Below are 24,913 nucleotides of genomic sequence, written 5' to 3'. Positions count from 1 at the left end.
TTCCAGCTCCCATACTGGAACCCCATTGCCGAAAACCAAATGAAGTAGTTGTAAAAACAAAACTAATAAATAAACATAGTAGACAAACAATGTTAAAAAAACTTTAAATTTATGGTTTATCTTTGGGTGGTGAGTTTCACGTACCGCTTTGGGGTAAATCATGAAGTTACATCTTTGGTGGGTGGAGAAAGCACAGAATATTTGACAAAAAAAGCAAAGACAAAACCACAGGAGATCACATTAAATCACTACATGTTGAGACAAAAAAAATTATAAGAAATATCGCTCTTTTAAATAGAGATATCAGTTCTTATTCTCTTCAGTTAGACTTCAAAAACCACCAAGCAACCAATTACTGTAGGTCTGAACTTCCGTAAGGTTACAAAGATGGTTAGGATGGGTTTGATGAATCGCGTGGTTAAAGTTGGCTCTAGAGCCGAAAAGAGGCAGAGGCCTGAGGATTAGTTCACAAGAATATCAGTAGATGTCACACGCAGCATGACATGGAGGCATAGTGGCGGCCTAAATTTAGTTGCCCAAGTGACAGTGAGATGGTGTACAGGGCAGGAAAGCAATTGTAGAGTAGAAGCTTTTAGGCACCAGGTAGAAAAGTAGCATGCAAGCAGGAGAGCCTGAGATGCAAGGGAGGAGTTGGAAGAGATGAGAGTGTACATACTCAAAGTGCCACGTCCTGAGACTGGTTACATACGTATGTCTTTGTCACTTGTGTGTGACTGGAGCACTGGGCTAATGTGGGGACCGAATTGTCATTAGGCCATGTCGGGCTGGGCAACATCTTGATAGTCAAATGGGATGTGACTTACATGCAGGGTACCTGAAATGGCTATGGGCCCGTACACAGGAGATCTGGCACGGTTGCTGCGCTTATAGAATGGTATAGGGTAAGTTATCGTTCCCCGCTGCTAACACAAGCGTCTGGGACAGGATGAATTAGTCGTCCATGAAGGCAGTGGACCTAAGCCAGTGAAAGGAATTACAATTAAAAGCTGTAGGGAACATTTAAATAAAGACAGAAACTGTAAATTGGGATATAGCAAACTCTAGGGTAATCACTTTTATTTTTAAAAAAAATTAGAAAAATTATATTGTTCACCAAAGGTTACTAATTATCGGCCCGAAACTGAATTTGGGGTGGCTTGACCGTAGTTCCCACTCTGGTCCTCCGGGTTTTGAGTTCAGTGTCTTACTGCTGCACCACCTCGCTCCTAACATGCAGTTATCATTGCATCAGGTTCCCATGCAGTGTAATTTACTTTTTCGCTAAAGTTGTAAAATATTTCAGGTGCAAATATTTCATCTTGTTATTATTCAAAAGAAATCAAAGGACTATTTACTCCTGAAAACTCTATCCGTAAACTTGTTAAACAAGGTTTTTGTGAAGCACACATTTCCATGCAGTAACAATATTATATATTTCAGTACCATAAAACCAGCATGGGGTTACATCTAAAATATTGTAGTGATATTTTGGTATTTAGAAAAAATTGTGCATACATTGTGTTGTTATTTAATCAAGCATTACATTAATAATGTTTCTATAAATTTTATGCTGTAATACATCATTACAATAAGTTATGTGGTAAACTATGGATTTTTAAAAAAAGTTGGTCATTTTACATATGTTAGTAATTAAAATAAAGAATTGTTTTTCCTTTATTTTGGTAACATTATAACTGAAAATATATTCAAAACAAAAATTTAATATAACATCAACAAATGACTTCACCTTTTTAAAAATAAACAAAGAATATTGTTATTTGTAGAAGCTAGTGTTCCTAACCATCAACTTTTTTTAGACTTTATTTAGTTTAATATAATATTGCTATAAGTAGTAGAATTCTAAACCAATCCTGATCAAAGCTATAACAATGATGTGAATCATGTACAAGGTTTGCAAATATTGTACAAAGCTCATAAAAATCTTCCTATGTTCACTCTTGAGGAACTGTTTATTGTGATGTTCAAAAACCAATCATTTATTAGGTCTACTGCACATATAAGTGATGTTCAAAAACCAATCATTCATTAGGTCTACTGCAGATAATCACCTCATCTAAAAAATAGCTAGGAAGGTTTGTTTTATTTGTCTCTAATAACTTTGTTAAAATATATGCAATTAAAAGGTTGAATCAAGGATCGGTTTTATGAACAATACACAAAGTGTATGTGTGTATGTATATAAATAGGTTATATATAGATAGCTCTTTGCGATATTGATTTAAAATGCAGTCATTTATTTTATTCCTCTTAAATTTATATATATTTATTTTTCAATTATAGATTTTGATGAGAGGATCAAGATTATTAATTTTAATCAGCACTTTCATGTCAAAATACCAGTTTAAAAAATTTAAAAATTATTTTCTTAGCTGTATTTCTTGTGAATATATGCTCCTTGATTCTCTAAGATTATTAAAAAGAGCATAAAAAAAACTCGTGTGACTATTTATTTATACATAAAATATTTGGCAAATTAATGATGGTTCCACTACCATCTTTCAAAATTACATATCTTTACTCTAAGCACTTTTATTTGCTGATAGATGACTCAGAGGTTGTAGTATTTGACAGTAACAGATATCCAATTCCAGCATATCTGATAGATAGTTATATCAGCAAATTTTATTCAAAGATGGTAATCCAAGTCCTATGATACAGGATCATTCCAAAAGTAGTTACATGGGAAATTTTCAGTATGACACCCACAAACCATATTTTAGTTAGGCCTAAATGTTTCATAATTCCAATTACAGCTAAGTTTCGGAACAATGTAACACTTTTTGACCCATGTATCTTCACAATTACCAATTTTCAGTTTTGTAATGGTGCTGAGAGTCATTTAAAAATTTATATCTTTGTGACTAATAACAATAATTTATTATTTTAGTTTTTAAATTTAAAGGGGAAAAAGGTTGTGTAATCATTCATAGCACTGAAAGTTAATTTAACTATAACTTTTGAACTAACTTCATTTTAGCACAAAATCACTGCCAGCTTACTGATTCATTGCTAAGGCATAAAGGTGTTTGATATCTGTTCAAAGATTAACTTAAATATTTGTGTTATTGTCTTAGGTAAATGTAAAATGTTATGAAACTTATTTATGTTGATAAATAAAAATCAAATAGGCATATAATGCTCCACGTTTGTAAATTTTTTACACTACGTAAATATGAAATTGATATTTCCCATACCTTTTTTCTTCTTCTTCATGGTTTTGGTGTAATAAGTATCAAACATAATACATGATGACAAAGTAATACTGCATTAAGTGTCTTACATTTAATTTTAAATATTATTCATAATATTTATATGTTTTATGTACATAAATTTTATAAAAATTGTGTTATATGTTTTTGTAAAGTTTTTAATTGAAGTTTCTTCTTGTTTTCAGTTCAATTGATGAAATCGTTCTCAGCTATGTTGTCAGAATTTTAGAAGGACTGGGCTCTGAAGAAAGTGTAGAAGATGCATTTGATGTACAGGACTTTTGTGAAATGTTGTCAGCATACTTTCCAGAATTCTCAACAATACACCATGCTGCAGTTTGTCAATGGATGTTTGAACTTGAAGCAATGTTAACTAAGAAGAAGTGCAAAGGTAATATAAATATCTGAAAATGCTATTGCATTTTTGTATTAGATGTCGTAGTTATGCTGTACAGTTAGAGTTCCCAACTTAAATGTGTAAGGTGATTTGGGTATATTTTGTAAGTCAGATTTTATGTAATTTGAGTTTGTACACTACCTAAGTGTAACATCATACAACATTGCAGTGTTTTGTTGCAGTAGCTATGTTTAATGTATTGTATATTTAACCAAAAAATGCAAGGAGATCAAACAATAGGGGGTACTCACTTGTGTAAATGTCATTGAATCATCAAAGTCAAATCACAAAGCAAAACCACACTTATAATTATTAACCTTACAATGACATCGGAAGAAACCTTATTTTGTACAGTGTACGTACTGGGGAAAACAAACACATGCTTGAGTAATATCAGCACACTGAAATATTCACAACCGTACAAAATATTTTTTTCATATAACCTTTTTTTATCACTGCTTATTTGCATGCGGCTGTATGGGGTGTGTCAGAAAGCTTTTTATCTGTCCTCTTCTCCATATCTCAGTTGAGTTGGCTCTGTAGGGGAAAAGCTGCTGTTAAACTTCATGTTTCCCTCCCCCTCACTCCTTGATATCAATGGTTGTTTCACAAACATATCAAACAGACTGTAATGGCTCACATTTATTATCATTCTGGTAGCTTTGTCGCTGTTATTCCTTTAAGTAACTGTTGGCCTTTTTTTCCTTATTAGTGATTAATGCATTCTGCTTTTGATTTTGATAATGTACAGCAAGGAAAGACAAAAATGTGTATGTGACTGACTCAAATAACTGCACGAGTAAAGATAACAAACAAAACTGAATTGGGTTGACTGCTCCTAGTAGGTAATGAGTCTCCCAGTCGGAAATAGACTGGCCGTAGGAGACGTGTAGGCAGCCGCAACTCTGATTAACCTCTTAAAGATGCAACCACAGACAAATCAATTTGTGCCGACAGCAGTTGTTACAACCCACCCCCCTAGGCTCACGTTTGTTTCAGGTTACCAGAAAATGTTTTTCATAACGGGGGATTTTCATAAGTCATATCTTTCTTAAGTGTGGGGTTTATGCTAACTAATAAGGAAGCATGCCCTACTCAAGAAACTATACATTACCTCAGTAGGCATCTGCTACCCTGATGAAGGCAATTACAATGTCGACCAAAACATTGGAGATAATTTCTTCAAACTTAAAACTACTAAAATCCATAAACAAAGCCAATTCAAAATCATACTATTGATATGTAATAAAACAATCATAAGAACTACTTCAATAAGCCTTTTTTTTATAATGTTGAATGATAAGTAATTATTACATGTATTAAGAATTTTTATATCTATTACATGAAGCTTATTATTAAAACAAAATAAAAACAATATTTTTCAAATAGTTTTAGAAAAATCAGTTGCCTGTAGTTTTAATGTGAATAAATATATGTGTGTGTGTGTTTGTATGGGGAGAGGGGCATGCATGCATGTGTGTACATATATATGTATACAAATTAAATGTGCTATAAACTATTGTCTCGCACAAATTTAAAAATAGCAAAGCATTGAACCTCAGTTTTATAATAAATGCTGTGCTATATATCAGTCATGAAATTTGCTATTAAAATTCTTTTATATGAGCTCTTAAACCTGGGTGAGAAGGATAATCGATTGTCATGTTTCATAAATTGTTCCTATCATTGCAATTTATGAGGTGCAAATACTATCAGCTCAATGCTATTTTAATATACAGTTTTGAAGAATGTTTTTTATTAATATTTTATAAAACATAATTATTATCCTAATATTTTTAAAACTAACAAACCTCACTCACTCAATCATGTTATAGTGGTGTATATTCTGTATAAAATTTTTTGACATTTCTTTATTTGGGCATTTCACACGCTATTACTATATAAATCACATTAAAGAGTTTCTAGGCCAATACAAAACTGTAGCACACTTCAATAATGTCTTTGAGAAATTACAATTGAATCTTATATATAATTTGTAATGTGGCACAATACAGCAAAAGAAAAAAGAAACGAAGTGTAAATGTAGAAGAAGGTAGCGGCAGTGATCTGCTTGAATAGCAAGAATTGCAGTTTCAATCCCAACGCTTGGCTTGATTCAACTTTTAAGCACAAAATGTGTGTTCAAGTGGTTCTGAGCCGACCGTAACTTCAGAGATCTTAGTTGTGTGATGTAAAACCTTGCCTATTATTTTATAAGAAAATAATTGGGTACTCAAGTAATACTGAACAAATTTTAAGTATTTTTTTTTTCTTAGGACATCTTTAACATTAGTGACAATACAACCCCTGAATTTAATAATTATTTGCTAGTACAAATATTTTCAGTAAAATTTTTAGTTCTTTTTTCTTAAAATTTGTTGGGATTTCTTGTGAATCAAAAATGATAATTTTATAGTTACATAGGTGTTGTGGATGGATTAAAAAAAGCTTATAATCTGCCTGTGGAGAATCAAAAGTTTACTCTATTTTATTGTGAAATGGCATGTATATTTGTTAGCCTTAAAAATGTTTTTGTAAAGAATCAGTGGAACATCAATTTTCCATGGCTGATTCATCAAATTTGAATATTTATCATGATATGCTGATTATGTCAGTAAAATGAGGCATGTTCAGAAATAAGTATTATATAGTAAAGAGATAACAAAGTAAGGTTAAGTAGTTAGACAATTTTTTTTGTAGTACACTCACACAAAAATTTAAAAACAAGTTTTTGTGATTTCATATAACAGTATTGTTTCTCAATATTGTTCTTAAAAAATGCTTTAAAATTTTTCAATGCACCATTATAATAAAGTGGTATACGTTCCTTTACCTTTACTTTTTCTGCAGGGTTAATAGTTAGAATTTTTAGAAATACGGTATTTACCTGCAGAAGGCCCCTGTGTATGGGTTGCACCATATCTGTTTTCACTAGAGTTCCGTGGATAAAAGTGAAGTGTTCCTTTTCTCAGCTTTTTGGTGCCTAAGAAATATGACATTGGCCTTCGGCTCTTCTTTGTCTGTTTACACGGGAGGGTGTGAGGCGGCCCTTCTCCCCCCCACCCTTTTTTCCATATTTACAACCTCTCCAATTCCCGCACTCCCGACCCTTTGCCGCGTAGAGGGAAGAGGCTACTCTTTGTCAGTTCCTTCTATAAAAACTCCATCACATTACTGCAAGGCTGGAGGAACATAAAAGGTGCTCTTATAAGCACCAGCTATGGCTGCAGTTTTGTCACTGTATGTTCATTTGAAAGCGTGGGAAATCTCATTCAAAAACAATAATGATTGAGCACAGTTGCATCATGAACACCTGTCAAGATTGACACATTAATTGTGTGGGTGCCAGTTCACGGGACATGTACAATAAAGGGAAGGAGGGAGAACAGCAACACTGCCGCGTGGCCTTACGCACGTGCACACTCATGCACACACACTGTTGCTCCTTCTCTGGCTGGTTTATTTTTAGATCTCCTCTCCCCTCCTCTCCTTGCGGTAGCAGCGCAGCAGATGCGTCACTTGCCGGCGCCACGACTAACCATTTGGGCAGCAGACGTGATACATGTACAATAACTGCGCTGTTTACAGAGCTTCGGGCGACTGCTTAGATATTTTGATTAAACAATTTATAATTACTCTTGGAGTTATATTTATTTGAAACCAACATAGGTTAGTTATTTACGCACACATTCAACCACAAAGTAAAATATTATTTTTTTTAACCCAAAGTAAAAAATTAGCATATGGGTAACAGTACATTTTTACACTAAAAATCGGCATAAAATATGCGATCCCTACGCAAGTAAATACGGTGCTAGATTTCACAAATGTTTTACAGCTAATATTTTTTATTGGTTGCTGTTTTATGAGTTGCCAATTTGTACCTTGAATTTTGTGCACAAGATTTGTTTCATCTGAGCTGTTTTTGCGGTCTCCTTGCTGCAACCAATAAATTTAAGCCCAGTGTCATGTATTTGGTAAGTTCTCGGCAGTAGTACCAATGGTCTATGTATACTTGTGCTACTGTTGTGCTCTTAACAGTGTTGGTAAACAACTTCATGTGATTTTCAGTATTCATAAACAAACATGTGTTGCTGTGCAAGTGACATTTGGGAAATGGGTATACCTTTGGTACTACTTTTATGAACTTTCAAATTTGAGATAAGTTGTATGACAGAATGTTAAAGTGCTTTTAATTCAAGACAGCATGCCACCAATATAGTTTGCAAAATTTCCCAGTCCCTAGATAAATGTGAGTGAAAATGGACTTGGAAAGAGAGTTTACGACCTCCTTCCCAACTTTAACCCTATGGCTATGCCACTGGGTGCATATTATAGTCTTGTAGGGCCAAGTGACCAAGGGACTTAGAGAGTTGCTGGCTGTGCGAGGGACAGACACATTAATCTTGGCAACATTGTACTGCAGGATTTTTGCATGCTTATTTGTAACTAGCCAACTTCAAGTCCTTTTCGTACTAAATTGATCTGGGTCCAGTCCATGTTCATGGATATTTTTCACTCATTTATGTTCTTAACATTATTTGTGTGAAAATAAGAAAGGGAATTTTTAAACAGTCTCCTCCGCCCACACAAGGATGTCATAAAAGTTATGGAGTCCATCTCTCGCGACGGTGAGACATCAGGTTGCAGAAGAGGTGACATAAATGTCACAATGATGGTAGCTTGTGTGATGAATCAGTGACAAAACTCTTTTGTGGGCAAATCAGAAGTGGTCAATCCTACACTTGTTGCAAGTGGTATTGGTACAGGAGGATAGCTCACAAAATATAAAGGCTCTCCCCCATCTAACAGGCCATGTGTCTTCAACTAGATGGGGATTGTTCTCAACAGCAAGCACAGGGTGAAGTTTTCCTGTCTCCCGGAGGCAACGATGCACAGCTGCAAATGCCTGGTGACCCAGTGGCTGTCATTCAGGTAATCACTCCCTTCTGTTACCATTCTCCCATCCAGAACCAAGAAGCTTGTCTACCTGCACTATTTCTGAATACAGGACCATTTTGCTCATAGTACACACCCCAGTTGTTAGTTGACTTTTTCCATCCACACAGATATCACTCATCCCCACTCAGTGGTGAGTGGGTTGAGAAGCCTTACCAGACTTGCTATCCTGTACTGTGAATGGGAGAGCATGGTTTGATTCTCTGTAGAAGCTGAGAATTTTTGTGATCTGCTTTCAGATTGGTTAAGTGTAATGAGTAAATTAGTATGTAAGCCATCTCTCATTAAGCGTGCTGGACTATAAGTCGGAGATGTAAAGAAGCCAGTAAAAAATTTCACTCGTAGTTCTAGCTTTGATGCAGAGGGTTGTCAACTTTTGTTCTACACATACACAAAGCATTTCCTAATAATTGTCAATAGACCTTTTTGTTCCTTTCCCTTACAGTATTCACCCCCCTCTCCGTCTCATCAAAGTTCTTCCTCATAGGCAAAGCGAGGTGGAAAGTGGTAAGACACTACTCATTCAGAGGACCTGAGTTGGAATTCCAGTGCCCGGATGATTCCTTACATTGCATTACATTTACAGTTTATTTCCCAGTATCCGTGATCCAAACACATGGCTGTTGACTACACACTAGCCCAAAAATATATTCTTGTAAGATTTGACTCATACCTTCCATTTGTCGTACTTTTCCTCTTTTTTCTACATTTTATATTGAATGTAGGAATTACATTACCGTTTATGCAAATTTGTCCTACATTTCCTACTTTTTTCTCCATTACACAACCTCAATTTGCTTTTTCTTTATATGGATACAACAATTGCAAATATAGCACTTTTGTTCTCTTCAGGTTGTTTTTAATACTACTCTCCATTTTTCTTTATTTCTGGTAGTAAAATTTTTTCAAATTCATACACATAAATTATTATAAGAATGGGTCTTATGAGTGGTAGTTGCGAGTGTAAAGTTGTCATCAGTCTCAACTAAGAATAACTTGGGGGTACTTTGGTTCTTCATAATCGGGTATTGAAACACTGGGGTTAGGTATTTTTCTACAGTTCTGTTAATAATGTAGCAAATTTTACCCAAAAATAAAGCCAAACTACCCTTTTATTTGTCCTACTTGTGAATAATCATTAGAGATTATTGGAAATTGCATGGTATAAATTTAATGGGTGGCAAGGAATGCCAAAACAAGCACTCATTTTTAAGCAACCTATATCTGGAAATGCAACCCTGCAAAGTTAGAGGCATGAGCATTGGTGCATAAATTTAAATTTCACATTCATCAGGGCACTACTCCACTGGCTGAGAGGATGCACAATCGCAGTGCTATGAGGTTCAAATGCTGCGATGGAAGCAGGCGATAAGCCAGGCTCAGATGGTTTGAGTTAGTGATACCCACTAGCAACCTGCAGTTTGATGTACATCACCCTTAAGTTTCAGGCAGTTGCTGGCCAAGCCATTTTAAGGTCTTCGTATTTGATACACTTCTGTTACGAAAGCATGCTTTGTAAATGCGCACTAGTCTTGCTGCAATTTTTATCGCCTGTCCGTACAACATTAACATATCGGCCATCTGTGTGATTGTAAATTCTCTAGTGTTATTGCTTTTTGTCAAATCTGTAATTGCAGCACTGTCCTCACTATAAGTCAACACTACGCCAATTGCCCAAAGCCAAATGTGTAAACGTACCACACCAATCATCCAGACTGCTGGTTGCTAGTGCATTTGACTTACTCTAATTGTCAGCTACTTTTTGTCTGCTTCCCGTGGAACATTTGAGCATCACTGCATTGCGATTGTATGTCCTCTCAGTCAGTGAAGTAGCGCCATGATGACCTTGAAATTCGAATTTGTACACTAGTGTTTGCACCTGTTACTTTGCAGGGTTACATTTCCAGACATATGTACCTGAACAAAGATTGCTTGTTTTGGTATTCCCTGCCACCCATGAAATTTATGCCCTGCAGTTTCTGAAACTCCTGTAAATTAAATTTTGTATAAAGTATTTGTTCCATCCTTAACCATTTTAATTATAATTTATAGAATAGCCGTGCTGTCCAGTGGTTCTTGATTATTTTATAACAATACATACCAAATAAATAATCTGTTGTTTGGTCAGAATTTTGTGGTTTTCTTTTATACATATGTTTTGAAGAACATTTCTATAGTAATTTTTATTGTTTTAAATGTACTGTGATAAAACTTCCCCAAATTATGTACTCAAATATAATAGATGAGTTTTAAAATTATTTGAGTGACTGTTGTAATTTTATATAGATTTGACAAAAATACTATATTCGTTACTTAACTTTTCAGTTGTGATTTTACTGTGTTAATGGGTCATGAAATTGAATTCAGCTGAACAAGCATTTGGTTGGGGATATTACAATAATAGATAGTATTTTTATAAAATATTTGATGTGGTTGACCATAGTTTTGTTCACAAATAACAGCAGTTATATTTAAACTTTTTTTAAATAAAAGGTTTCTGCAAGTTTTCAAGTAAATTCACAAACTTTAATGTTATGCATTTACATAAAAATAATCCATTCCTACATTTCCTACTTTTTCCCAAAAAGTCCTACATATGTAATGTTTTTAAATGTTATAAAAACACTAACATCCATAAATATAGTTAAATAACAATATATTTTTAGCTTAAGTTTTCAGCAATCTTTTGCTTCAGTCACGATCAATCTACCACCATGTAACACATTAGCAGCTTACTTCCTGAATTTTTTATGACAAAATAGACATTGCGACTCAAACACAAAAAAAAATGTTCCGGATGCGAGAGGAAATTTGTAGTGAATCTGTTCATTATATTGCTCATCCTAAATTATAGTTTACATGGTCACTGTTAACAACAAAATGTGTGAATAACTAGTATTTAGAACATAAATTTAGGTTATTTCATTACTATTTTGCAATTAGTGTTTTTTTTAAAAATAATATTGTAAGTTAAATGTATTTTTCAGTTCATGAAAATCATGGGAGGCACCCAGACGGTTTTCAATTTCATGCACTTATTCCTTAACTGACCAAGGAAAGAGGGCATGGCTGAAAAAACACAATGCTGCCTGGCCAAGGGATTTAGGTTTTTGACCTCGATCGGCATTGCCTTATTCCATGAATGTATAAGCTGCTTCGTCAGGACACTGAAAACGTAGAACAAAGTCTTGTTGTCACTTATCCATGACCCAAGTTGGACATGCAAACTCAACAGCTGTTTCGTGAACAGCACATTGTTCCTTTCTATGCTGCAACTTTCTGCAATATACACAAGGGATGGCCAGTGCATTTAGTCAGAAGGAATCATGGCTTCATTTGACACAAAATTCAAATCTGTGAGCTGGTTGACATGGACAACAAAATTCACGACCTTGTGCGGATCAGTGAAACGTTGAACAGAAAGGGGCTGCAAAGAATCAAAAAAGAGCTTGTGATTAAAGGGAATGGTACACTCATTCATGGCCCGAAGCATTGGCTCCTCTTCTGATGTGACCATTTGACTTTTAGACATGTCCGCTGTGACGAAGCTGACAACACACTTCTGCAACTTGCAGACGTCTCAGCATCGCTAAACTCAATGTTGTTGGCTTTTAGGTATGCTTGCAATTCCTCCTTCTGAAGTCGATACATCCAACTGGTGCCAGCCATAATGCTCAATATGGAACAGAAAAGACACAGTGTGAAAGACAGGGAAGTACAGTCGTGCTGACTTTTCTACTGCTGTCCCTTCCCTTAAACACCCAGACACCTTATGGATGTGCACAAAACTATGTAATAGAGAAAAAGAAAGTTAAGGTTTCGTGTCATATTTTAGGCATGAATGTGCTGAGATAGATATAGATACACTCCATAATTATTAAAATACAGAAGGCTAAATAAATTATACATAAATACTGGGGAAGACATTGGTGGCCTTAAAAATGTGATGTGCTCATGAACTATGTGCTTACACAATTAAATACATTTATACTGAAGGTTGAAACCACTAACCTATGCATAAACAATCCCTTGAACAACTAACGAAGTTAAGTGTGACGACCAGACTCTTCAAAATGGGGACAGCAGAACGTACGGAAACATGGCAGTCTTCAAAGCCACGATCCGAAGTAAAACTGGGAAACACGAGCTCAAAAGCAAAGCAAAGGCTGAAACGGTACAGCCCATAGCTGCAATGCCTAAAGTGGCATTCACTCAACGTAACCAAGTTATGCATTAAAATAAAACAAACCATACACATCCAGACATAATTTAGAAAGGGCAGGCCGGAAGGGAGTTAAAGGAAATTACATGGTACTTGTCTCTCATCTCGAAAAACAGACTCGCTGCCCCAAGCAAGTATGAGTGCGATATACTAGCCACACAAATTACACTCTACCTACACAATACACTAACTTGCAGCCATTAACTTACTTCTTGCTGTAGTTCTCAGCATCCCGCTGGCTAATGAATGCCGCGCTGCAACCCGACAACCAGAAGGGCTAACTTGAGCCACCATAGGTGCGCTATGTCAACAGACCAGGAAAGTATGGAGGGGGGAGAAGAGCGAGTAGAAGCGGAAGGCAAATACGTCACAGTCAGGGAGAAGAAAGGAGGCACATGGCGCGTGGTCTACTTGAAAACCACAGGAGTGATGACCTAGAGCAGTTACTGCTCACATCCATTCCACCTTAGAATTGTGTCAAGACTCTTTGTTATGTTTATCTCCAAACGTAGCAATGAATGGATTTTTTTCCCCAGCAGTAATAACATTTACTTAATCAAAGGTTGTGTAAATGTTAGAGTGAAATATCTTATTTTGCTCAATGAAACTTTAGTCCTGATTACATGCTAGGTATGAATGTCCACTGACTAAGAATTTATGGTATGTTTCTTCGGGTATGTATTCTGAATGAACACCATGTATTGACATGATAATGCTATTTTTTTATTGTGATTTTCACTGTCACATTGATCTGAATACAAAGTCAGTGCCTCTGTTTGGTCATTTATTATGTAATGTAGCAGGCACGACCAATCTCTTACGGCCTGCTGAATGCATCACTTTCACTCCACATGTACATTGTGGACATTACATCCTTAGCTTCCTTATGTAGTAACAAAGGCCTGTAAGTAGGACTGGCCTCTGTAACATTCATTACATCAAATGTAACAAGTCATATCTAGTCTGTTCTGTTTGACTATAGTTTCCTCTGGCTGTTCAATAGTGCCCCATACACGAACCAGCTGCTTGGTACACATATATGTTGTTGTCCTTCTACATAGTGAATGTTGGCAGCAAACAGCTTTGGCCATTGTAGACATTAAATGTATGCTGTAAAGGGCTATTATAGGCTGATACTGCACTTCATCCCAAAAATGTTGGTAGGGCCACTATTGCACTGATACTTAATTTATAGGTTTAAAGAGCTGTATAACTAAAAGAAATTTTGAGGTTTGCATTAATAGAATATTCTCTAAATACTTTTAAGTACTCAAACTGACATTCCAATGTGGAATACTCTTGACCACTTTTATTTTTTATATTCATTGATTATGTGACTAGTGTTTTAAAAAATTTATAATTTTTTTATTTGCTGCAGACTTAAAGAACTATCAATAATGCAACTAAAAGAACTGACTGTCAAATATTTAGGTATTCTTCTAAATGCAAAAGTGTATTTCCACTAAACATAAATGATTTAGTTTTAACTTTAGAAAAATAAATTGCCCTAACTGATCAACTGCATCAACACCAGATACCATTTTAACTCTATGTTATTGTCTAGTCTGTTGTAGATTATAACTTGGTCTGTCATAGTAAATTTTGAAGTGAATCTTCTTTGCTGAGGGGGCTACAATTTTCAAGCGTGACAAAAATTCCGATTGCATGAGGGGAATAGTTAGGTACGTGGCGGGGGAACTGGTAAAGGAGGAGAGTGCGTCAGCGGCGACGCCACTCCAATGCATGTACTAGCTGTCAAATGGGAAGACTGCAAAAAAGGGGGGGGGGGGGTAGGTTTGTAGCGTAGCATGCTATATGCTAGTTGTAACGGCCGGAAGGGGTGATGGCAGGGGTGAGGTAGCAATGATAACATAACTTATAGATTGACCAAAACCTTTAATGACTTCATAATTTTTATAAATTTTGATAGTAAACTGTCCCATCAAAGATATTAATATCTTTAATAAAAAACCAAAATTTATCTTTTTTCAACTGAAATTTAATAATTTTCAATATAAATAAGTGTCTGTATGTGTGTATATGTGAATGTCAGATCATGTACTTTGACCACTATATCCTATCTGTACTGTCTATGTTTTACATGTAGCTGTTTGTATGTATTGTCAGCTGCACTCCAAATCAACAATAAATAAAAAAAAATACCATTTTGGTCCCAGCATTAAGATTTGCTTGAGGTGTTATGCATGTTTTATAAATATGGTTAGTTAAATGTTACCAAGTTCAGTGTTTTGGTAGTGATGCACAGTATTTGCAAACATAATTGTGCATGTTTTTGATTGTTATTTGTTATAATTTGTTTTAGATGATGACTGCAACGTAGAAAACAAATCTTCAATAGATATACCAGTATTACCATTAACTGCATTATCTTCAGGATTCCCAAAGAATGATTGCAGCAATGACATATTAGACAAGCGTGTTCATAAATTATCTGAGAATAGCGATGGAAGCTCAGATGGGGGTTCAGATTTCTTCTTAAGTCATGAGGTATTAATGGTTTTTGTTGTCTTTTCAAAATTTGCTGTTTTTCTTTAGTCTTTGCCTGCTGTCTTCAGATTGTATCTTTGTTGATGAACATTGTTAATTATGATTTTATACTTTACTATTTTGCTGCTAATAATGTTTTTATTTGGATGTTTTTAGCCTAAATTATCTGTAAAATTAAATTTACACTTTGGCTCTTGGTAAAACATGGTTGTTGGAGGACATAAATAACCCCCTTGTTACGGCTTAGTCGCGTTTTGTTTGGAAGTGAACCCATCCATTCCCAACAAATTTATCTAAGCTTAATGGAAATTGTAAAGTGCGGTATGTATCCGGCGGTGGATACATAGAAGCACGGAGTCACATGCACTGTTTTTGTAGACTTCACTTAGAGGAGCCAATGAATAGATACAATATGCACTGCAGGAAACACAATAAGTAATAATTTGTTAATCTTTAAAAATTGGCCGACTCATGCCTGTCCACTATCACCTTCCAATTCCAAACCCTACCCATTCATTTTTTCATACCTTCATCCCCCCCTGATAGCCTCCCCAGATGGGGAAGCCACATAAACAAAAGGATGTTTTGTGCAGCAGCCTGTACCTTATATTGTGCATCTTCATACTATGAGACAGGGATGATCATTTCATCTAAAAGGTAGACCTGTAGACTGTTTACTTCTCACAAAGTGCTGGTATTTGCTACCGGTTTTGCAGCTCTACATCACTTAAACTTAACAGTAAATCTTATGTAGGTACATTCTTTTTTTAACTGACTTCTGACTGTTAACGTTAGCGATACTGGATATAAGACTAATTATTCCTCCCTTCATTTTTAATTGCAAATCTGTGCCACTCTGCTACTTCAGAGCAGAGCAAGCATGGAAGGTATACTTGTGTCCACCTTCTACGTTTGTTATGGAGTTTATGATTGTGCGATGCAGGATAATAAGCCCAAGCCACCACAATTTTTAATATTTAATTTCATATCTTTTTAAATAAAGAGTCTTTTAACTCCAGAACAAGTGCTTAATAGATGTAATAGTTCAGAAATTATTTGACTGGGACAAACATCAAACATATACCTGTTGAAAGGACATTTTCATAAGAGCTTTAAGCAGAGTCATTTTAACATTTTAACAAAACCATACTGCATAATAGCTTTATGTAGGCATTGTTGTTATTATAGCAGACTTAAAATTTAGCAGTAATTTCTACATATGTTCATATGTTTGTATTGCAAATATATTTTTTTAGTAGTTTGAAGAAAGGCCTGGGGTGCTATTCTGTAAAGAAGCACAGGGTCATATGGAGTGTCTTGCATCCGACCATGGGATAACGTCACAGACCATTCCATCTATTCTGAAAGACATGTTTTGCACCAGGCATTAAAATGTTCTTAAGCACTTTGCACTGGGGTACAGAAGTTGGCAAGACTGTGTGTTCAAAATAATTTTCATGTGAAAGAAGCATTTTTAGATTTAAGGTAAACTACTTTTTTGTTATAGTGTTACATTCCAGATTGACCCGGCCAGGCAACCCAGAGTAGTAACAATTCCTTAACAAACAACAAATTCTAATTACTGCTTTTCTGAAATTCATTTGAAGTTAGTTCTTTCCACCAAAAGTTGCGATGAGCTATAAGTTGAATAAAAGAGGTTGTAAGTTGATAAAAAACAAAAAAGTTTTTATTTTTTTATTGTTTTATTCTTTGCCGAAGAATGGTGGCCGACAACTTGCACACCAAATACACTTCCAGATGATTCTTTATACCCACTAAACTCGTTCCTTGATTACGAAAAAGAAAAAAAATTGATTAAGCCCCTCAGTTAACACTTTTTAAACTGAGGTACGAATTGGCCGAGACTACATTTCTCACGGGGCGATTACTGTCACCTGGGCCGATGCTGACACCTGGGGTTAAATTCATTGTTACTTTAATATATATATATAAATTTTAAACTTTGATCCGTCTCAAAGTCACATTACAATTTGATTCTGATTGCCGACGATGCAACCGTACCCGGCGACAATGACAATCGAGCGATCGCACGCGGCAACAATCAAGTTACAACTTGTTGAACAATGCAGCTACTTTCCCTTACAAAGGTGAAATAGAGGGAGGCAGCCCCGTGTGCCGACCAACTAATTACAACAAAAATTACCTTATAAGGGACTAGACCATACTCTCCAGATTCAAGGTTTGCTTCCTAAGGTGAACAAATATAACAATTTTAGGGTGTTAACGGAAAAAGCGAATAAGTCGATAAAGCAAAATTTTCAGTAGAGAAAAGAAACGTGTACAGTCAAACCTCGATAATACAAACCTGAAAAGACCATAATTTTGTCACATTGCAATTACGAGGTTTGTCCTAACTGTACTACAGTCTATTATCAGTATACAGTATATATTTTCCAAGGGGGCAAAAAGGAAAGAAAAAAAAAATTATAAGAAGGAAATATCAACTTGTCAGTGTTTGAACTTTTTATCAGTTCACTCATCTAGCTATGTAAACAAATTTAATGTTGGAACAACTGATTGGTACACACGATGCTCAAATTTGCTTAAACCAAGCTAACAGTTTTCTTTCAGCTTCTATTTTTTTTTTTAGACACACTGCCACATTTCCATAAAATTGTCTCATAATTCATGAAAATGATGTTTAGAGTGGAAATACCTATGTCCAGTACCTTCGCTACTTGAGCTTTTTTTTTTTTTTTTTTTTTTGGGATTCCTACTTATGAATGAAATGAATAACTCTTATCACTTTATCAGCAATAGAAAGAATTTTTTTTGCCATCGCAAAGTAGTTGGCAAACTAAAATATTGTAGGACTATGTACATACATCTGAAAAAGAAAAACAGCTGAATGGCAAGGAACGGAAGGATTGTTTTTAAAGACAAGGTTGCCAACGAACACGTGACGGCAAACATTACGTATCTTAGATATATTTAATACACAGCGTTTGCCAGCACTAACATGTAGCGCTAGTGTTCTGGTGCACTTACATTTTGTTTTTACATGCAATCCTATTTGAACAATCTAAATCTATTGTATAACAGTGATTGTAATCAAAAATGTTTTTAAAATTTTTTTGCATTCACTGAATTTTAGGAAGCAAATGTTATAATATAAGCAGGAAATGCATAAATTGTTAAATTTTATACACAGGAAATAAATACATTGTCCTTATGGGGAAAATGTCTGGACTGAAAAAATATGATGCTATAAGCGAGCCAACATTATAAGAAGGAACATTATGAATGGGTTCTATTGTATTATAATATTCAATCACATTTTTTCATATAATTAAGAATCAAATCAAAATTAAGTTCAAAATAAATTTCTCATGTAGTACGTGCATAACCCACCTAAAAAAATAGAATATGCTTCAAGAAAACTTGCTTACAGTATTATACAACAGCAGATGTACGTATCTTCCTATTTTAGTGATTGTAAATTACAGTATTAGGATGGCTACACCTGTGGCAAAAAAATTTTTACTGTACTACTTTTTAAAGAATTTAAGACAGAAAAATAAAGTAGAGGTTTAAAAACTACCTACAAAAAGACACCATCATTTTCGAAGAATCTGAGCTTTCTTCCCCAATGTAGGGTAAATGCGGGATAGACGCCACAGCGGGAGTGATGCCACACTCGGCGTATTTCTCAGTTCACTTACTAGATGGTGCGGTCATTGCTTCCATAGTATCCAGACAGATGTCACAGTAATCCTCTAGCAGTCAGAGGCGCTTCTGTGAACGAGTAAGAACTACGCTGGCGTTTATTGACTCGTAAGTATTGTTTCTAGCTTTGAAATATTTTATATCTGTTCGTTATTTTGCATTTATTAAACAAAAATTAAAATATATCTCAATATTATAGTTGTATGTGTTTGTTCCGTTGTTGGAACATACTATGGTAGTATATTTTGATATATCATCACTGTTAACAAATTTTGGTGTAGTATGGCGTCTTTCCTTAGATTTCGGGAGAGATGCCACAGCTTGTTATGGGGAGAGATGCCACATCGGCTATATAAAATCACGCCTAGGGAAGGATGCCAAATTTTTTATATGACTTAATATTCTATGGAAAGAAGTCATGGTTAGTCAAAATTTGATGGATAAGCCTCAAAATATTTTCAACATGGATGAAAGTGGTATCCAGTTGACAAACAAACAAGGGAAGGTTTTGACAATGAAAGGTGTCAAGGATGTCCACATTTTGACTCCTCGTGAGAGAGGCATAACTGTAATTGCATGTTGCAATGCAGAAGGAGTATTTCTACTACCAGTTCTTTTGATGAAAGGAGTGAATAAGAAAAAATAATTCGTAGATGGACTCCCTCATGGATCAGATGTTTACATGAACCCAAAGTCGTCGTACATAACCACAGAATTGTTTTTCAAATGGTTTGAGGGGCATTTCGTACCCCGGAAACCTCCTGATAAGACTGTTTTGATTTTGGATGGCCATGCATCACATTACAACGCATTCGACATGTTGAGTCTGGCTGACAAGAATGATGTGATCATAGTATGTTTGCCTAGTCACACAACACAGGCTCTCCAGCCACTGGATCGTTCATTTTTTGGTCTGCTTAAGGTATATTACAACAACGAGGCCAAAGTGTGGATGCAACATCAAGGACAGAAATATCACTAGATATCAGGCTGGATATCGCATTGGCAAAGCCTGGGAGAAGGCAGCATCAGTTGGTAATGCAGTTGCGGGGTTCAAAGCAACATGAATATATCCCCTTAATCCCGACATTGTACCAGAGCACTTTTATGCAATATCTGATGCATTTGTTTCCACATTGACAACTATCAACACGCCACTTACTTCTAGCAGCCCTGTTTCATCAGCTTCCACAACTCATTCTACAGCACTTTCAGCTGCCCTTCCATCAACATTTCGAGCCTCAAATCCAACCCCATCAGGATCTTTCATATTTGTTTCGACAACTTCAACCCCTGAAAGTGAATCTCTCCATACACCAACAAAATATCTTCATGAAGTTAGTCCCGTGCCAACTGCTCCAGTTTCTCTCAGCAAGAAAAGAAAACAATCTGCAGCAGTTTTGACATCGCCAGAACACATTCAGAAATTCAAAGATTCCAAAGAGAAGAAGCAAAAGAAATTAGAAAGACAGCTCAACACCAATAAATGTAAGAAGAAGGTACCAAAAAAGAAAAGTAAACATGCGAAAGTCGAAGAAGCAAGTGATGTTAACAAATTTGGTATCAACGAGACACTTGCTACAAGTGAAGATGATGTGAGTACCAACAATTGTGTAGAATTCTGGGAAAATTACTGCACCAACAAAGAGAAGGCAGACTGGATTCGGTGCGAGGTGTGCCACAAGTGGCTCCACGAGTCATATACGATGTATGGGCCCAGGTGCAACACTTGCGGAAGAGAAGTGAAGAGACAGGACGTAAATAAAGTAATAAATATAGTTTAAAAAACTAAAGAAACATGCTTTTAAAGATTATCAAACTAAAAAGTTAAAAATAATTTTAAAATTTAATTTATGACAATAGTATATAAGCAATACTAGTATAAATGAGAAAAAAGCTTGAGGCGCTTTGTGCCATATTTTTTGTATATTAAGCGCCCCATGCTTTTTTCTCATTTATACTAGTATTGCTTATATACTATTGTCATAAATTAAATTTTAAAATTATTTTTAACTTTTTAGTTTGATAATCTTTAAAAGCATGTTTCTTTAGTTTTTTAAACTATATTTATTTTTAACTTTTTAGTTTGATATTCTTTAAAAGCATGTTTTTAGTTTTTTAAACTATATTTATGTATAATTATCATAGGGAAATGAGTTACCGACACTACCTATTACCATCTGAGATAACTATTTAGAGTTGCAACGTCACAAAGAAATGGTAAAGTCTCTCCGAATCATTTACAGTTAGATGTATGGATATAATCTTAGAATTTTTTTTTTTCGGCGTGGCCGGGAGTAGAACCCACGATCGCTGAATCCGAAAGCTGACGTCACAGAAGCCGCGCGCCTTAGACCGCTCGGCTAACGAACGTAATAAAATTGGTGGGACATTTTACAGTGATGAGCCACTCATTTTTAGTCGAAAGAGTTACAGACGGACAGACAAACAAACATACAGGTGAAGCTAATATAAAGCATGTAAAAAAGTCACGTGAGGCATCTCTCCCGATTTCCGTGGCATCTCTCCCATAGCCTGTGGGAGAGATGACCAAAAATAACTTTCATTGTTATTTTTTTATTGGGTTTTTTAATTATGTTATTATCTTTTAACATTTTATCACAGTGAGTACACTTCTCTGACATTATTTGAGAATTTTTTTAATGTATTAAAAATAATTTTATAGAATTTGTGATTTTTTTTCAAAATGTGTGGCATCTCTCCCGCAATTACCCTACACTGAATCAAAGCAACGGTATGAATATTATTTTAGTTCAGACTTCACATTGTTTCTTTACATTATTTTGGAATATTTGTATTAAATCATCCTTTACTTCATGAAATTCTTTACCATTAAAACAAAAACAACTTTTTATTACATAGTAACCATACTTTTGTATTAAACAAATTTCTTAGCACTATAACCACTATGTTATTTCTAGAGACTGTGAAAACACTTTATATAAATGAGAGTTTTGTATGAACAGGGTTTTTATTAATGAAGTTTCAATGTGTTTCTATACTAAATTGTACGTACTAACCAGAAACAACAGAGTCATTAAGTGGTCTGTATATCTATATCTGTCATGTGTGCTAACCTCCAAAATTGTGTTTCATAACAAGGTTTTCCATGACATCTCATAATGTTCAAATAATTGACATTGACTTGTTTGCTCTTGACCTTTAAATGGTATTATTCTATTTTGTCCATGTAAATCTTGGTGACCTATTGTTTATTGCCAAGTCAGAATAAAAATATAAGTGTACAGAGAATGAAAACATTGTTACTTTTGACTAAAACATTCCTTAAAAAAATAAAAACTTTGCAGTCTTTATTTACATTGAATGTTTTTATACTAAAAAAATTACTATCTATCAGTATTTTCAATACAAAATTAAAAAAAAAAAACTTCTATGTTAAAAAATTCAAGCATTTACCATACAACTGTTATAACTTTTACTTTAACAAAACAACATTTTTTGAGACAGCAAAATACAAAATTACAATTGATATTACATTATGAATACAACAATTTTTTAGCTTTCAAAGTAGAAAACTAAATAACTTTTATCAGCAGAAGAACAATTTCTACCCTTCAAATGAACAAAGGGAATAAATTTTACATAAATAAATAAACAATTGACCTAAAAATACAAAGTGTAATTAAAAATAGACATGAAAACCTACAGGCATATTGAGCATAAGTGCTCATTTGTTGTGAACTCCTCGATATCTGGAAGAACGTCAGGAATCTTCAAAAAGCTTGTGTGTCCCAAGTAAAGCTGATGGTAGCTGGTATAATATTAAGAATACTGCATATATCATTTTCTCCTACTACCTCGGGTTTGGCAACTGCTCAGTATAACACTATTTTGGTTAAAGTGTTGTGTAGGCTACACCGCTTCTTAAAACCTGAGTTCTTGTAAGGGTTCATTCCCACTCAAGGTGCTCTTGAATATAATTTTGCCATACTCTTTTATATACTGAAACCATTTGGTTTGGTGCCTGCTGAAAATATTTCCATTATTGCTGAGCATGAATTTGTGATCAACAGTTTTGAGATTACATTTTCTTTGGCATTATTGTGAGAAACATTGCTGACACAAGAAAATGTTTGATTTTTTCCTCCAAAGTGGAAACAAACAATCTCATTGATTGAAGTAGATGTACAGCTACAATTGAATTTGTTTTCATCAAAATAATCTGGGCTTTTTTTTAATAAAAATATTTTTAATAATAAAGTCTTGGAAATAACTATCCTGTTTTTTTGTTACGAGTTGTGTTTATGTCATTGATATTACCATATGAAACTGAAAAAGAAATCATGCAGGCTCTTTTAGGAAAAACCAAATCAGTGGACTGAATTATTTAATTAAATTAACATTTAAATTAATAAAAAGAAAACACTTAATATTATTATTTTCCCACTAAGAAAAGTTAAAGTACAAATAATTAACATTAAATAAATGTTTGAAGGTTTTAATTATAGAACCAATGCCTCAACATTTCTTTTAGTGCAGACATTGTTAGATATAAGTGGAAAATACATGCTCTAGTTTAGAGTTATAAGTAATTTCTTACTAAAAGAATTCAAGTTTATTTGATTAAATTTCAGATTATTTTCACTATCATAAAATTTAATTTAGCACACACATTTATTTACTGCTACTTCCAAAATTCACTTAATTAAATACATGTGTGTTCCTCCTGTTGGTACACACGGGTCTGCCATCTTAATGTGCTTAATCGTGTAGCTTGGGTTGGGGAAGTCACTTAATGTTGGGCCTTGGGGAAGTAACAGCTTCGCTCGGCTGTGCTAAGAGGTCTGCTGAAGTGCATTGGAGGTGCAAACATGCAAATGCTTGACACAAAAGTTATAAAATAGTACCCCTGCTATCTTATTTGAACAAAATTATGTCCTGCAATAACCTCGTAACTAAAGAAGCATCTGTTCTTCATGTTAACAATACACAAATTTAAGAAGTCTGTTCAAGTATTTGTTATCCTACAGTTAATGAATGATAATTTATAAAACCTATTTGGTGAACAACAAGGTTTATTGGAAATTCCTCCATTGTTGTTTCTACCCAAAATACCAATTATCTGTAAAAAAAATTATGTATGTTATTATTAGTAGTGATGGGATTTTCGATACTTCGATACCTCGATACCTTCGATACTTGACGGTATCGCAAAGTATCGAGTATCGAAACTGTAAGTTCGATACCGGAATGCGTGTTCACTGGTATTGAATTAAGTTTTGAGTCACCATCGTACAAAATACAACTACAGTAGAACCTCGATGATACGTTCCCGTTTCATACATTTTCCCGTGTCATACGCCGATTAATTTTTGTCCCGCCGAAAGTACTATATTTACAATGGTTTACTTTCCCGGAACATACACTTATAAAATCATTAATTTCCCGTTTCATACGTTTTTACGAAGCGGAAAAGTCCTAAAATTCACAAACTTTTTTGTTATATTCCTCCTGATAAACTATGTTTTAATGCTTTTATTTTGAAAAACGTTCATTGTTTACCTTTGCAAACGTAAGAAAATAACTTTATCGCACCATAGATATAGATAGTATCAGGAAGACTGTGCACTTCGCTAGTAGCATCTATGGCCAGCACCAAGCGAGACTAGTGGCGCAAACTAGCAATGATTATGAAAATGGTGCACGCGCTTTACCAAGGCACGGATCTCATATTTTGTGCATTCATTAATCTTTGAACTGAATATACCCGTTTGTTATTGTTTTCTTACGATCGGATTGTTTTGTATTTTACGTTTCTCAAGTTAAAATTATATTGAAAATTGTTCTGTTGCATAAAGTTGTTTGTAAAATGAAACAAACAATTTCTTTTTACAATAGCCTAATTTTTTTTTATTTCTAATTTAGGCT

At 34.7% G+C, this 24,913-nt stretch overlaps 1 protein-coding gene across 2 annotated transcripts in view; it reads left to right on the top strand.

Annotated features, from left to right (window-relative positions):
• LOC134529633 (CUE domain-containing protein 2) overlaps positions 1-24,913 on the top strand; it is a 52,016-nt gene that overhangs the window by 3,829 nt on the left and 23,274 nt on the right. For both annotated transcript variants that reach the window (XM_063363933.1, XM_063363934.1), the window contains exons 3-4: positions 3,416-3,621; positions 15,132-15,316. In XM_063363933.1, coding sequence (XP_063220003.1) covers positions 3,416-3,621; positions 15,132-15,316 — 391 coding nt within the window. The remainder of the gene's footprint in view (positions 1-3,415; positions 3,622-15,131; positions 15,317-24,913) is intronic.

The sequence above is a fragment of the Bacillus rossius genome, chromosome 2 (genome assembly GCF_032445375.1).
Source record: "Bacillus rossius redtenbacheri isolate Brsri chromosome 2, Brsri_v3, whole genome shotgun sequence".
Classification (NCBI taxonomy): domain Eukaryota; kingdom Metazoa; phylum Arthropoda; class Insecta; order Phasmatodea; family Bacillidae; genus Bacillus; species Bacillus rossius.
Note: the sequence above shows the minus strand (reverse complement) of the source record. Positions and strands in the feature narration are given on the sequence as shown.